This window comes from Antechinus flavipes, chromosome 4 (genome assembly GCF_016432865.1).
Source record: "Antechinus flavipes isolate AdamAnt ecotype Samford, QLD, Australia chromosome 4, AdamAnt_v2, whole genome shotgun sequence".
Classification (NCBI taxonomy): domain Eukaryota; kingdom Metazoa; phylum Chordata; class Mammalia; order Dasyuromorphia; family Dasyuridae; genus Antechinus; species Antechinus flavipes.
In genome coordinates, this window is record NC_067401.1 from 462,308,496 (window position 1) to 462,321,673 (window position 13,178).

Here is a 13,178-nt window from a genome sequence, read left to right on the forward strand (position 1 = left end):
TCAGGGCTCAGTTTTAAGGATTTCCATGTTCTCTAACCATCCATCCTAAGTCTCCCTCTCTCCCTCTCATCAAATGAGATAATATCTGCAGAAGTTTAATACAATGCCTGGCACATAGTAGGTACTTAATGCATGCTTATTCTCTTTTCTTCCTCAATCACTCTGCATTTTCCAAGATATATTCCTTATTTATTCATCTATGAATGTGTTATCTCTTCTGGTAAAGTTACATTTTACCTAAGGGAATTTTTTATCTTTCTTTGGGCTTAGTAAAGAGCCTGGTGAGGAGACATCCTTTATCAATGCAGACTGGCAACTGCTTGTCAACTTCAGAGATTAGGAGTGTTTAAAAAATGGCTATTGATTGACTGACTAGCTGACTGTGCAGTGTCGCCTCCTGCTCCAAGGTTGGATCGGCTTTTTTTCTTTCTTCTTCCAACCTTCCAGGATCAGGGATTCCACCTGTGGGATTCCTTTAGTCTCCACCATCACAGATCACATTTTGGCCAATGGTCTTTCAGAACCACCATGGCTACAAAATGGATCACCCTCTTGTCCAACTAGTGATGGGACTATGTGCGCTTAGCAGGCTCCTCCAACACTGGGCCTTCACAACCACTTTTTATTGGGCCTGAACTCAGAGCGTAAGCATGAAACAACCACTCAGAGCTCAGACTTTGCTTGCGTGGGCTGAGAGAACCTAGGGGCACTACCCCTCCCAAGCATTATACCCAAGGAAAATCGTGGTGGAAGATATTTTTTTTCCCTAAAATGAAAGCATCCCAACAAAATCAATGTATCCAATCCAGGAGAACAAGTATTTATAGGGCACCTACTATGTGCAGATATTGAGCGAGGCTCTGGGAATACAAAAACAAAGGAAATTTATATTCTCTGAGATGGCAACAGATCAGCACACACGAAATACAGGATATTTTGAGAAAGGAGAGAGCATATGATAGGGGTGCTAGAAAAAATCTGTGAACTAAGACTCCTAAGGTGCTAGACATTCTAAGAAGTGGACCTAAGAAGGAAAAAGTCTATGAAAAATCTCAGAAGTGGGATCACACACAATGTTGGAAGAACTCCTTCTTGAGTGGCTTAATTTATTATGAGGCAGTGGATAAACAATTGAACTCCATGAACCTCAGTTTTCTTCCCTGAAAAATGAGGGAATTGAATATGATGACCTCTAAGGCTGCTTTTTACCTCTAAATCTATCAGAATATGATTAACTGATCTTATCGCTTTGTATAATAACACACAAATCTCTTATCCTCCTGAGGCCTCAGTTTCCTTATTTGTAAAATGAGCTGGAGAGGGCAGTAGCAAACCAAAATTCCAAAGGAGATCATGGAAAGTCAGATGTGACTGAAAGGCCTGAACACCGCCACCAGTTGCAACAACCACAAGATAAGGAGTTCTTTTATGTGACCTTGAAGTCTTTTGTGAGTCTAATAAATGATTGATCAATAAATAATTACTGAGGATCTCTGGCAGGGGAAACCAGGAAGGAAAGGAGGAATCCCATCCCCGAACTCTGCTCATAGCACGTCCTCAATGCCGGTTGTTTGAAAGACACAGAAATAGAAACTGGGGACACTCCGAAGGCCTTACCTAGAGTAGAGAGCTGCTTGAAATGGAGGCAGGCGCTAGGCTGGCCCAGGAGGTCCAGCCGGTGGTAGAGCAGCTTGCTGCTGGGCACCGTGTTCAGGTTCTTCAGCTGCCTGACGGGCACCTCGGGCTGGATCACTACGATGCACAGGATGAAGGAGGTGTCCTGCACCTGAAAGCAAGGCAAAGACAAAGATCAGGAAGGCTTTGGTCGCTGGGGAGTGGCTCCCATGTTGTGGGCTCTCCTCTTCTATGAGAAGGGATGGGAATAAGTAAAGGAAGAAAGGTCTCTGTTATCAGATCAGAGCCCTGGTCTTGCAGGCAGGTTTGAAATCCCTATTTACCTGCTGAGCAAATCATTTCACCTTGGGGTGCTTCAGTTTTCTCATCTGTGAAATAGGGAGAATAGTAACATCTGTCTCACGGGGCGCTGTGAAGATCAAATGCAACACTTTGCCTAGAACTAGGTGTGATGGGGAGAATGATGGACTTCCAGATTTCAAATCCTGCCTCAGAGACTCAGAGACCCTGCGTCATGCACAGTATCACTGAATGACAGCTTCCTCGTCTTCAAAATCGATTAATAATAGTATCTATGCCCCAAGATTGTTATAAGGACTGAAGAAGATAATATGTAGAAAATATACACCTTAAATCTTAAAGTGGTATAGAGTGGTATAGCATCATCATCATCATTATCATTACTACTACTACTACTACTACTACTACTACTACTACTACTACTACTACTACTACTACTACTATTACTACTACTACTACTATGTTGTTGTTCAAGTGAATGAAAGACTAAAATGCTTTGCAAATCTCAGAGTATCATAAGAGACTATGTGTGCGTGTATATACATATAGTATGAATATATATACACACACATTCTCTTTCTCTCTGTCTCTCTCTCTTTCCTTTTCCCTTTCTCCCCCTCCCTTTTCCCCCACCTCCTCTCTCTTTCTCTCTCTCCATATACACAAGATATATACGTATTTGTTTGGGGAATACAGTTGAGGGGAGGTTTGCATGGAGTGGGAGGCAGTCAATCCCAAATCCAGGCAGGTAGAAAAGCAGTCGGAAGCTTTAATTAGGGCCTGTCATTGGTGTGTTTCTCCCCAACTCGGTTCCCATCCACCCCCAGTCTTTCGGCTGGGACAAAGAGCATCCTCTTGCAGCTCAGTGAAGAGCTCCGGCACGTAGGCCTTCTCGCCCCCACTCTCTGAGCCTGCTGTCTGGGGACACTTTGTAGGGGAACGGGGATGGGGAGGAAGGGGAGAGCAGTGGGGAAGGATTTGGGGGAGACAATGGATGTTTTGGTTTGAAAATAGATGTGTGGACCTTGTTTATAACACATCACCAAGTAACAAAGGAACTAAAACCAAATCTGAGTGATACTATCATGCGAGAGGGTAGAAACACTAATGGGTTTGGAACCAGTGGGCCAGGGTGCAAATCCAGATCTTCTGTTACTGCCTGGATCCTCAGTGGGCTGCTAGTCTTGCTAATCATTGCTCATCCGTGGTGATCACGGAACAGTAGAACAAATGTTCACTACATAAATGTATGCTTCTCCTCATTCAGTGGGGGAAGCCCTAAATCGAAGCCTGGATCTTTTTTTTTTTTAATCTGGAAGAAGCTGGGAGAGCCATCCCTTCTTCATTTTACAGATGAAGAAACTGAGGCCAAGGGGTAAACCCAGCCAAGAAGCTGGCTAAGGGCAGATTGGGGGGTCAAACATGGATCTGCTGACTCTGTTTAGGCCTTTTCCTATAACCCAGGAGTCCCTGTAAAAGATGCCTGAATACCCTCTTGTCTGGCAGATTGTAGGAGGTCTGATTCCGAGACATCAGACTCGGTGGGCCCTCTACTTCCCAGCCTGGAGATTCAAGGACAATCCAGGGTGGGCTATGAATGGGCAGAGAACCACAACCCACTGCAATTATCCTGCCATCTCTGGATCTCTTTTTCTCATCTCTAAAGGAGATACTCCTGTCTGAACACCACCTACCCCTCCTAGGTTTGTCAAGGGGATCCAATGAGATCATAATTCATATAGGGCTGAATCTACACTAAAGGACCTGGATTCAAATCCTACCTCTGAAATGTGTTACCTGTAGGATCTGGGTCAAGCCACTGAACCTCTTATAGCCTCAGTTTCTCCATATTTAAACTAGCTGGCCTCCAATATTTCTTCCAGCTCTAGCTGTTTGATCTTACAATTCTAAATAAAACTTTCTGGCTCCTAGACAACACTTTATAAATACTATTTAATTTTATCCTTGAAACAACCCTGGGAAGTAGGTGCTATTATTAATCCTGGAGATGGCAGATGAGATGAGGAAACTGAAAGAGACAGGGTCATATAGCAACTCAGTAGCTAAAGTTCCCTTTGAACTTCCTGTTTCCAATTGCAGTGTGCCATTCACTAAGCCACTTAATAAAAAGTAAGTCTGTTAACAAATTGACTGTGTAACATTGTAATAAAAAATTGTCACAATGTGATTGTTATAATGCTACAATTGTGACTGGAGGCCTCCTCGCTTTCCTAGTTTTTTTCCACCTGGTGACTTGCAAGAAATCATGTCTGTGCAATTGGAATCAGAATTCAAATCCTAATGAACACAATTCTGGATAAGGAATCGCTTCTAAAACCCACCAAACCAGTCTTTTCCATTACACTCCCAGGGGGTTTTAAGATCCTACACAAGGACCTCAAACTTTTCATGTATTTCAAAAATAAAAACCTATTATTAAAAAAAAAAAGTTAAAAAATAATTTGTGGTAGGAGATGAGGGCTGCAAAAAAGCAGAGGTGGAAGGAGAGATAAAAGGGAGTAGAAGGAAAAGAAGCTACTCTATTGCAGCTTTACCAAGGGTATCCTGAAAATGACTGAGACACTACTATTCTGAATGCTGGGACTATTAATTGTTATAGACACAGACATCAGCCTGAAATAAGCCTATTTGTGCTTTAAGCTTTGTGAACCTGTGTGATTATAAAAGTGACTGCATTTAGAACACAGGGGACAATTTCCCAAATCAATTGAGTGCGAACAACAACCTAGAAAAATGAGAGGGTCACCAGATTATACCAGAAGGGAACCTCTGATATAATTAGATTACATCACTATTTGAAGTATAAGTTTTTAGTCATGTGTAGACATATAGGTCATTTTAAGGCAACAAATTACAAGTACCTAAAGCTTTGTATTTCTGTATTTGTTCTCTAACCAAATATAAAATATTCTTTGCTTAAATCTTCCACAAAAAAGAAAAAGAAAAGAAAACCATCTTTGTATATTTTTGGAAAAACAAAAAAAGAAGGCAAGCTCCTTGAGAACAGCCACTATCTCTCTTTTGGCTGCTCTTTGTATCCTCAGTATTTCACACAGGGCCTGGCTCATAGCATTAAGTGCTTAATAAATGCCTGTTGTCTGTCACTATTTGGGGCTTTAGCTTTCTCATTGGAAATAGGTTGACACCTGCAGGACCAGTTTGTAGAGAGGATCCAAGGAGATCAGGGTACACAAAGTTCTTTTAACAGTGACTACATAAATGTCAGCTGCTATTATTGTCTTATTTTTACCCAGAGAAGTACGGATAGAAGTCGTAGATCTGAAAGTTTTAGTGGACCGCAAGGTCAATTAGAGTCAATGGAAGGGTTAGCTGCTAAACATGTTCCTGTGACTTTAGGGTAGTTGAGATATATCAGGATGTATTAGAAAAAGGTCGAGTTTTCAGGAATGGAAGAAGGTGAAAGTTCCATTGCCTCTGCCCTTGTCAGGTCTCATCTGGAGTACTGAGTTCAATTCTAGGCATGCTTGACTAAAAAATATACTACCACTCTTGAGAGTGCCCAGGGGAAGGTAATGAGGATCATGAAGGCCTCAGATTCATGCCAAATGAGAATAATTTGAGAGAAATGCGTCTATTTAGTCTGGAGAAACCTGGCTTGGGGTAGAAGTAATAGTTGTTTCCAAAGTTTTGAAGGACTGTCTCTTTCATATCAACTTCTGGCTTCCCGGGGGTATTAATCATCTCATACCCATTTCATTGTGAGCACTTGGCTATGTAGTTAATGTATGTAAAATGCTTTAAAAACTTTAAATTTTATAAAAATATCAATTATCTTTACTCAAATACATGGTCTATAAAAATATCAGTTATTATTACTCAAATACATGAAGGAGTTCCAATGTGGGAACTATCTTCCCTAATACACCTTACAGTTCTTGTATGAGAATAAAATCTTGGGAGTTGCCAGAAGGCAAATGGGGATTAAGCAAAGGGTCAAAGGGTAGTGCAGTGTCCCAGGCAGGGCTTGAAAGGGCCCAGATGTTCCTTGTCCAGAGACACCATGCTGTGTCTATCAGTTATTACTGATATAATAACTGGGTACCGTACATCATTCATCAAGCATTTCTTAAGCATCTCCTATGTAGTTGGTACTGAGGATAAATACAAAGAAGAAAAAAAAAAAAGAAACCATTCCTGTAATCACTTATTCATTCACTCAAAAATTAATCATTCATTAAGCATTTATTAAGCACCTACTATGCCAGACTTAAGTACTTAGAGATATGAAGAAAATTAAAAAAAAAAAAAAAACCAGTCCCTGCACACAAGATTAAACAACAACAACCACTTGATTGTGACCTAGGAAGACAATGATAATAGTCTATCGAGCCTAGAAAATACAAAGTAGCTGCAGGTCAATTTACTTGAAGTCCCATGCCTCTGCCAGGCTTGGTCCCTGAAGCACATGCAGTAAGCCCTTTTTCTCTCCTCCCTCTTCCCTCTGTGTTCTTCCCCCTCCTCCCTGTGCTCCTTGTCCTCCTCTCCCCCTCCCCCACTTACCATTTTCCAGGCGTAGCTGACATTATATGCTTCTTTTCCAGTTTCTCGCAGTTTGTTTATATGCCAAGACAGTGATGAGTTCACAGGGACTGTAATAATCTGGCTGCCTAGAGGGAGGCTATATGGGCAAATAGAATTAAGTACTTCAGGCAAAAGATAAAATTAAGCATTTAATTAAAGAAAGGAAAGAAGCTGTGAGTCAACAACCCCCTCCCGATGTTTTTAAAACACTGGGGATCCTCACTTAGGAAAGAGATAATGGGCTGTTGAAATTCAGCAAAGATGGCCATCCTATTTGTCTTGCATGGAAAATACTATTTTCCCCATTCTCCTTTCCCCCAGCAGGAATTAAAATTGGTCAGTGGCTTCCAATCAGAGAACTCAGAGAAGTGGTTTTCTGCTCTACCTCAATGGGCTGTCCCAACTGGGGGAAATCTGCTCTGCTCTTCCTTGCTGCATATGCAACTAACCCTAGACTTTCCCTTTAGGTCTCAGTTTCCTTATCTGTATGGATGAAGTAGATGACCATGACGGTCTCTTCCAGCTCAAACCTTAGATCTTATTATCTAAAGAAGAAAGGAAAATGACATGCAGCTGTGATAAGTATCTCTCTGGTCATTTTAGAAGTAGCAAGATGGTGCAGTAGATGGAGCATGAAATTCTCATCTTCTGAGTTCTGTGTGGTCTTAGATACTTTCTAGCTGTGTGATTCTAGGAGAATTTGCCTCGGTTTCCTCATCTGTAAAATGAGCTGTAGAAGGAAATGGCAAACTACTCTAATATCTTTGCCAAGAAAACCCAAGATTCAGAACAAAAACTGATCATTTCTAAGACCCATGATGCTCGGTCTGCCACCAACTTAACCCCTTTCCTAATGACATTTTTCAACTCGTCCTCCCAGAGCCAGGGCTTTTGGTGACAATATCTGATTTAATAAAGGAGTCAATACGAATGGAGGATTAGCTGACAGAAACTTCAGATTTTTGCTCATCTTGCTACAACAGACTCACTAAATAATAGGAAATAATAGGAAACTAAGTAATAGTTGGGATCCCAAATTGGGGGACACATCTGAAGAGGAAAATACAGCAATTACTGTACTGCATTTTCACTATAACCATGCACGGTGTTTATTTTTAAGTTCTACTGATGACTTGAAAATATTGATGTGGGGCAGTTAGGTGGTGCAATGTATAGAGCACAAGCCCTAAAGTCAGGAGGACCTGAGTTCAAATCAGACCTCAAATTACTTAACACTTTCTGGCTGGGTGATTCTGGGCAAGAATCATTTAACCCCAGTTGCCTATGGGGGAAAAAATAGTGTTAATTTCCAAATCCCACACACAATTCACAGAACTCTCCCAGTGGTGGTAAAATTCATTGGGAAAGGCATTGATCGCACCTGACAGTCTCTCCCCACTCTGCACCTGAAGTCCAGTGCCTCTTAGAATAGGGGTGGGAGAGACAACACCTATCATGTTTCCCCATTGATTCTCTGGAGACTGCTACTGCATCTATCGTATGGCTCTGGGGTCATTTTCTTGTCTATTATTTTAGTCACTGTGAATGTCAATACCATTGATGAATATGACTTCATCTTGGTCTTTTCTCTGCGAAAAAGCTCCAGCTGGAGAAGCTCAGGACCTTCTTACCTTAGAATATTCTGCCGAACCAACTCGAATTTCGGGATATTTTCATAATGGATGATGTCCGTGTGAAGAGGGGGCTCCGACAATAAGTAAGGTCTGGTCAGTGATGGATGCATAAGGGTGTAGCCTGGAATAAAAAAGGGTGAACAGATATAGCGGCCCTTCACATGGACTGATCTGTGGACACTGGGGTCCACCCTCCCCCACCCCACAATGTAAGCTGCTGGCTGATAGTGAGATCCCTTCAATGGTCCTCCAGGCAAAGTTGGGTGACTACTCATTGATTGTCTGGGAGAAGGGGTTCTGGTTCTAGGAAGGAAGGGATGGACACACACACACACACACACACACACACACACACCCCTCATACACTGCACATAGCATATACACGCACACAAACAAACAAAAACTAACTGGGCAGTTTTGTAACAAAAATGCCAAATTTAAATACATTGAAATAACTTCAGATTCTATATAGCAAAACTATAAAATTTCATACAAAATCCTCTCTTTTTTAAATAATGAAATATCTGTGTTGATGGCTTTTAAATTCATGATTTAAAAGCAAATAAAATTAGAAAAGATTCTTGTTCAAGTATGGGTTGGATTTGGTCAGGAGACTTTCACAAATCTGAAGGAGTTTCATTTTTGTCTTTGAGCCTAGCACATAGTAGGTGCTAAATAAACACTTGCCATTTTCATGAATGGATGAACTAATGAATATGTGAAAATCACCAAATATGTCTGGTAAGAAATCTGGGTTTCAATGAGATGTTCCCAGATTCTTAATGTCACACAATTCCCAAGATTGAGGATGGTTGAGGAACCCAGAAATATCTACAGAGGGTTTTTAATTTTAAAGTGTATTATTATTAATAATAATCATATAAACCACACAAACTTCGTTCTAATCAATTAATAAAACACCTAACAAGTGTTTATTAAGCATCTATTCTGGGTCAGGTACTATGATAGGCCCTAGCAATACAAACAGACTTGTCAAAGGCCAAAGGATGCATTTTAACTGTGTTAAATCTGCTCAGGCTCTCTCTGCAATAATGTCTGGAGGGTATTATATTCAAGCAGCTAGGTAACACATGGGATAGCCATGACTGGAGTCAGGAAGACCCAAATTTAAATCTAGTCTGAGCCTATTACTAGCTAAGTGATCCTGAACAAGTCACTTAACCTCTGCCTCAGTTTCCTCACCTGTAAAATTAAGGTGATAATAGCATTTATGTCTTAATGCTATTGTGATGATCAAATGACATAATAGGTATAATGCACATAGCAGTTCTTGGAACTTAGTAAGCTTTCAATGTTTGTTGCCATCCCCTTTTTATCCTTTTAAAAATCCTACCTATCACTTACATCAAGTCCATAATTCTGTGAAAAGTAATGATGCAAATTGGGATCTAAAAGGAGGAGGAAGAGGAGAAAGAGAAGGAGAAAGAGAAGTAGAAGGAAGAGGAGGAGGAGGAAGAGGAGGAGGAGAAGGAAAAGAAGAAGAAGAAAAAGGAAGAGCAAGAACAATAACAAGAAGAGAAAGAAGAAGAGGAAGAAGAGGAAGAAGAGGAGGAAGAAGAAGAAGGAGAAGGAGAAGGAGAAGGAGGAGAAGAAGGAAGAGGAGGAGGAGGAGGAGGAGGAGGAGAAGGAGAACTAGAACAAGAACTTCCAAACATTAGGAAGACTGATCTGGCTCCATCTTTTCCCAAATTCTCCTTCTGTCCAATTCCCTGATGTTACCAATATTCTTTATCTGCCTCTCACTGCAGGAAATCCATGAATATTTATTCTCCAGGTTATTATCTTTATTGCATTTCATTCCCTTAATTAAACTGCCTTTGGGCAGAACTAGTCCAACTACTTTTGCATTAAATTGCACTTTTCCTCCTGACTTAAGATCCCTTGTCACTGACAAATAAAGAACCTTACATCACAGCAGGCAGTCCGCAGGCTGTGACTAAAAGAACTGTTAGCACAGCAGGGAAGGCAGCACGGCTGAAATGCAGGGAAGGGGACAGGGAGAGAGGTGGTGAGGTGTCTGCTTGTGATAGAAGAAGACACACCTCCCCACACTGGCCTGGAGGGGGTCTTAATTTTTTTCAAATAACCATGTCGTGTATTTTTTATAACCTGTTTCAATATTGTGTTATGATTTTAAAATTATACATAAGTCTGGGGACAGTCAGTGTGCTTGGGTGAGGGAGGCAATGTTTTCAGAGCCTAATTACAAGCCTTGGGAGAAAACATGGGAAAGGGGTAAGGTACAACTCAGCCAGCAAAGTGACAGGGCGTGACGGCTGGAGAGGCCCAGGAGGTTACCTCTCCCTCCCCCACCTTCTGAGCTCTTACACTTCAACTGGGATTTCTCTTGGCTGGAAAGAGAAGCCAGCAGGGGATTTTCTGGTCCAGCAGCTTTGTAATCAAAGGTCTTGTACTTAATTCTGCTGTGACACGTATCACCACCTGTGTGATCCTGGGGAAATCGCTTCATCTCCTCATGTTTCATTTTCCTCATCTGCACAATGTGGGACTGGGTTCTGCTCCCCTGAAAGGTCCTGTCTAGCCCGGGAGTGCTGACCTGTGGGTAAACCACCTCACTGAGCCCCTTAGGGAGTGGCCCGAGATAAATCGGCTCCAAGTTCAAACCAAATCTCACCTGAGAATTGTGCCCTCCTGGTGCCCTCTTAGCGAGGGCCAGTATTCCTTCATTCAGTGCCCATTTGGTAAATGTCTTCTGTGGGCACAGCACAGTAACGGATGTCAGAAGAGACATTAGTTAAGACTCCCTGAATTCATTAACTTACAATCTTGTCAAATACAACGATAGTACAGGAGAGGTCTTGTGGGATAGCCATATTGGGAGTTAGAAAGGCCTGGTTCAAATCCCACCTCAAGCACTTATTAAGTTATTAACTGTCTCATCTGCCAAAAGGGGGATAGAGTCTATGGCATCTAAATTCTAGTTATTGATATATGATCTTCTGAACTGGGGCTCTTCTTTTAGGCTCTATGAATTTAATAAAAAAAAAAAAAAAAAAAACACTTGTCTACATAGTTTCCTACCAAAGAGTCCATGGACTGCTTCCCTCTCCAAAAAAATTAAGAAACTTTGTCTCTTGTCCTGAATGAATTCAAAAGGTTTTGAATAGTGGATAGTCAACAATAGAGCACATCATGGAAGAATTGCTGGAAAAGGTGGAGAAAATTTAATGGAAGGTGGGGAGGAGAATGTGAGAAAAGGCAATAGAGACAGGAGGACTTGGGCATCTTCTGGGAGCAGAAAACATTTTGGTTTTTTGGCAAAATGGAAGGGAGGATAACAGTAACAGCAGCAACAACAATCAACCACAGCAATAGTGCATTCACAGCATTTTGGGGCTTGCCAAGGGCTTTTCCAATAGGATCTCACTGGAGTCTTTCAACAGTTCTGGGAGGAAGGTTCTAAATAGCCCTAAAATAGGGTATTAGTACTAAGTACAGAACTCCAGATGTGGTCTGGTCAGGTAAAAATTTAGTCCCGCATTTAGCACAACGCCTGGCACATAGTAGGTACTTAATAATTCACTGATTTAATTCTATCAAATATGCATTAAGTGCCCTTGCTGGGGACACAAATGGTCAAGGTCTCAAAGAAAGCCCATTTTCCGGGATGGGGCAATGCTATAGAAAAAGAAATCAAAATAAAGCTATCGTAAAGTACATGGAAAATAATTTTGCTGTTTGGGAGAAGAGCATGGACAATGAGGGGATATGGTTATGGCCGAGGTCTGAGGGAAGCTAGCAGCTCGGAACATCAGTGGTCAGAAGGTCGGGTGTACCATGCGGTGAGGATAGACGGCCTGCGTAAAAACAGACGGAATGATGGGTATGGGGAATATCGAGAGTATAATAAGAATCTCCTATCTTGGTGCCGAACACTAGGCCTATTTTAATTAGCTCCGTTCATTACCTTTGTCGTCTATGAGAAAAGTATAGGAAGCCAAAGAGTCTTGGTAATATGTCACGTCTTCCAGGATATAAGCCAAGTTAACATCCACTCCCACAATCCCCAGGAGGAGGTTTCCAAAGTAACAGGGTTTGCTCACTGTCATTATCAAACCTGAAGGGGAAAAAGGGGCGGGGGAGGAGGAGGACATGACAGAGAAAGCATTAGCAACAGACTGGCCTGTGACTCACGACAAAGACTTAGATCAGACATCCACCAGCTGCTTAAAAATCAAAGGATCCCAGGAGACTCAATCCCCCCAACGCTTCCCCTGGAGACAGCACAGAAAGCTCTTTAGGATCCACTCCATAGCCACAATGGGGAGAGGACTCACCTATATGATTCCAGACAACCCCATCCCTGTGGATTTGGGCCATCCGGGTGCTTGGCTGGCCCATTTCCTGCATGATCACTTTCCTCAGAAAGTCTCCGGATCTTCAGATTGGGAGAGCTCTCCAATCCCAAGTGCCTCCCTAGCTATTCTATGCCCCAGCCCTTGATGCCCCTCAGAACTTTTTTTTTCTTCACTTGTCTCTTCCAGCTGGATAAAGACTTTCCTCCTTGACCCCTCCCTCTCTCTCAGCCCTTACATCCGATATTTTGCCAAAGTCAATTGATTTAACTTTTTTTTTTTTTTAACCACCTCTTATTACAAGTCCCATCCTCATCTCTGATGCTGCCATTGCCCAGGTAGAAGTCCTCACTGTTCACCCCCAGAATCCTGCAGAAAATCTGCTGGTTGGTCTTCTGGACACGAGTCGTAGCCCAATGCCATTCGGCTTTCCAAGGCATCTTCCTGAATCACTGCTCTGACCATGGCAACCCCCCTCCCCCCAATCAATTCCAATTGTGCCTTAGGACCTCTGGGATCAAATATTAAATCCTCTGTTTAGTGTCCAAAGCCTTTCATGACCTCCCTCTCCATCCCCACATTTCCAGTCTTCTTACATCTTGTACTTTCCCTGCTGTCCCCCCTCTTTTTGATGAGTCCCCATGTGCTCCCCTCCCCCCCCTTCCAATGTGATGTACCACCTCCCAATTCTGGTCACTCTCACTGGCTT

At 42.1% G+C, this 13,178-nt stretch overlaps 1 protein-coding gene across 1 annotated transcript in view; it reads right to left on the reverse strand.

Moving 5' to 3' along the window:
* CACHD1 (cache domain containing 1) overlaps nucleotides 1-13,178 on the reverse strand; it is a 209,636-nt gene that overhangs the window by 34,108 nt on the left and 162,350 nt on the right. The window contains exons 10-13 of the mRNA XM_051999510.1: nucleotides 12,082-12,231; nucleotides 8,130-8,253; nucleotides 6,478-6,595; nucleotides 1,618-1,786 (exon numbers count right to left, since the gene is read on the reverse strand). Coding sequence (XP_051855470.1) covers nucleotides 1,618-1,786; nucleotides 6,478-6,595; nucleotides 8,130-8,253; nucleotides 12,082-12,231 — 561 coding nt within the window. The remainder of the gene's footprint in view (nucleotides 1-1,617; nucleotides 1,787-6,477; nucleotides 6,596-8,129; nucleotides 8,254-12,081; nucleotides 12,232-13,178) is intronic.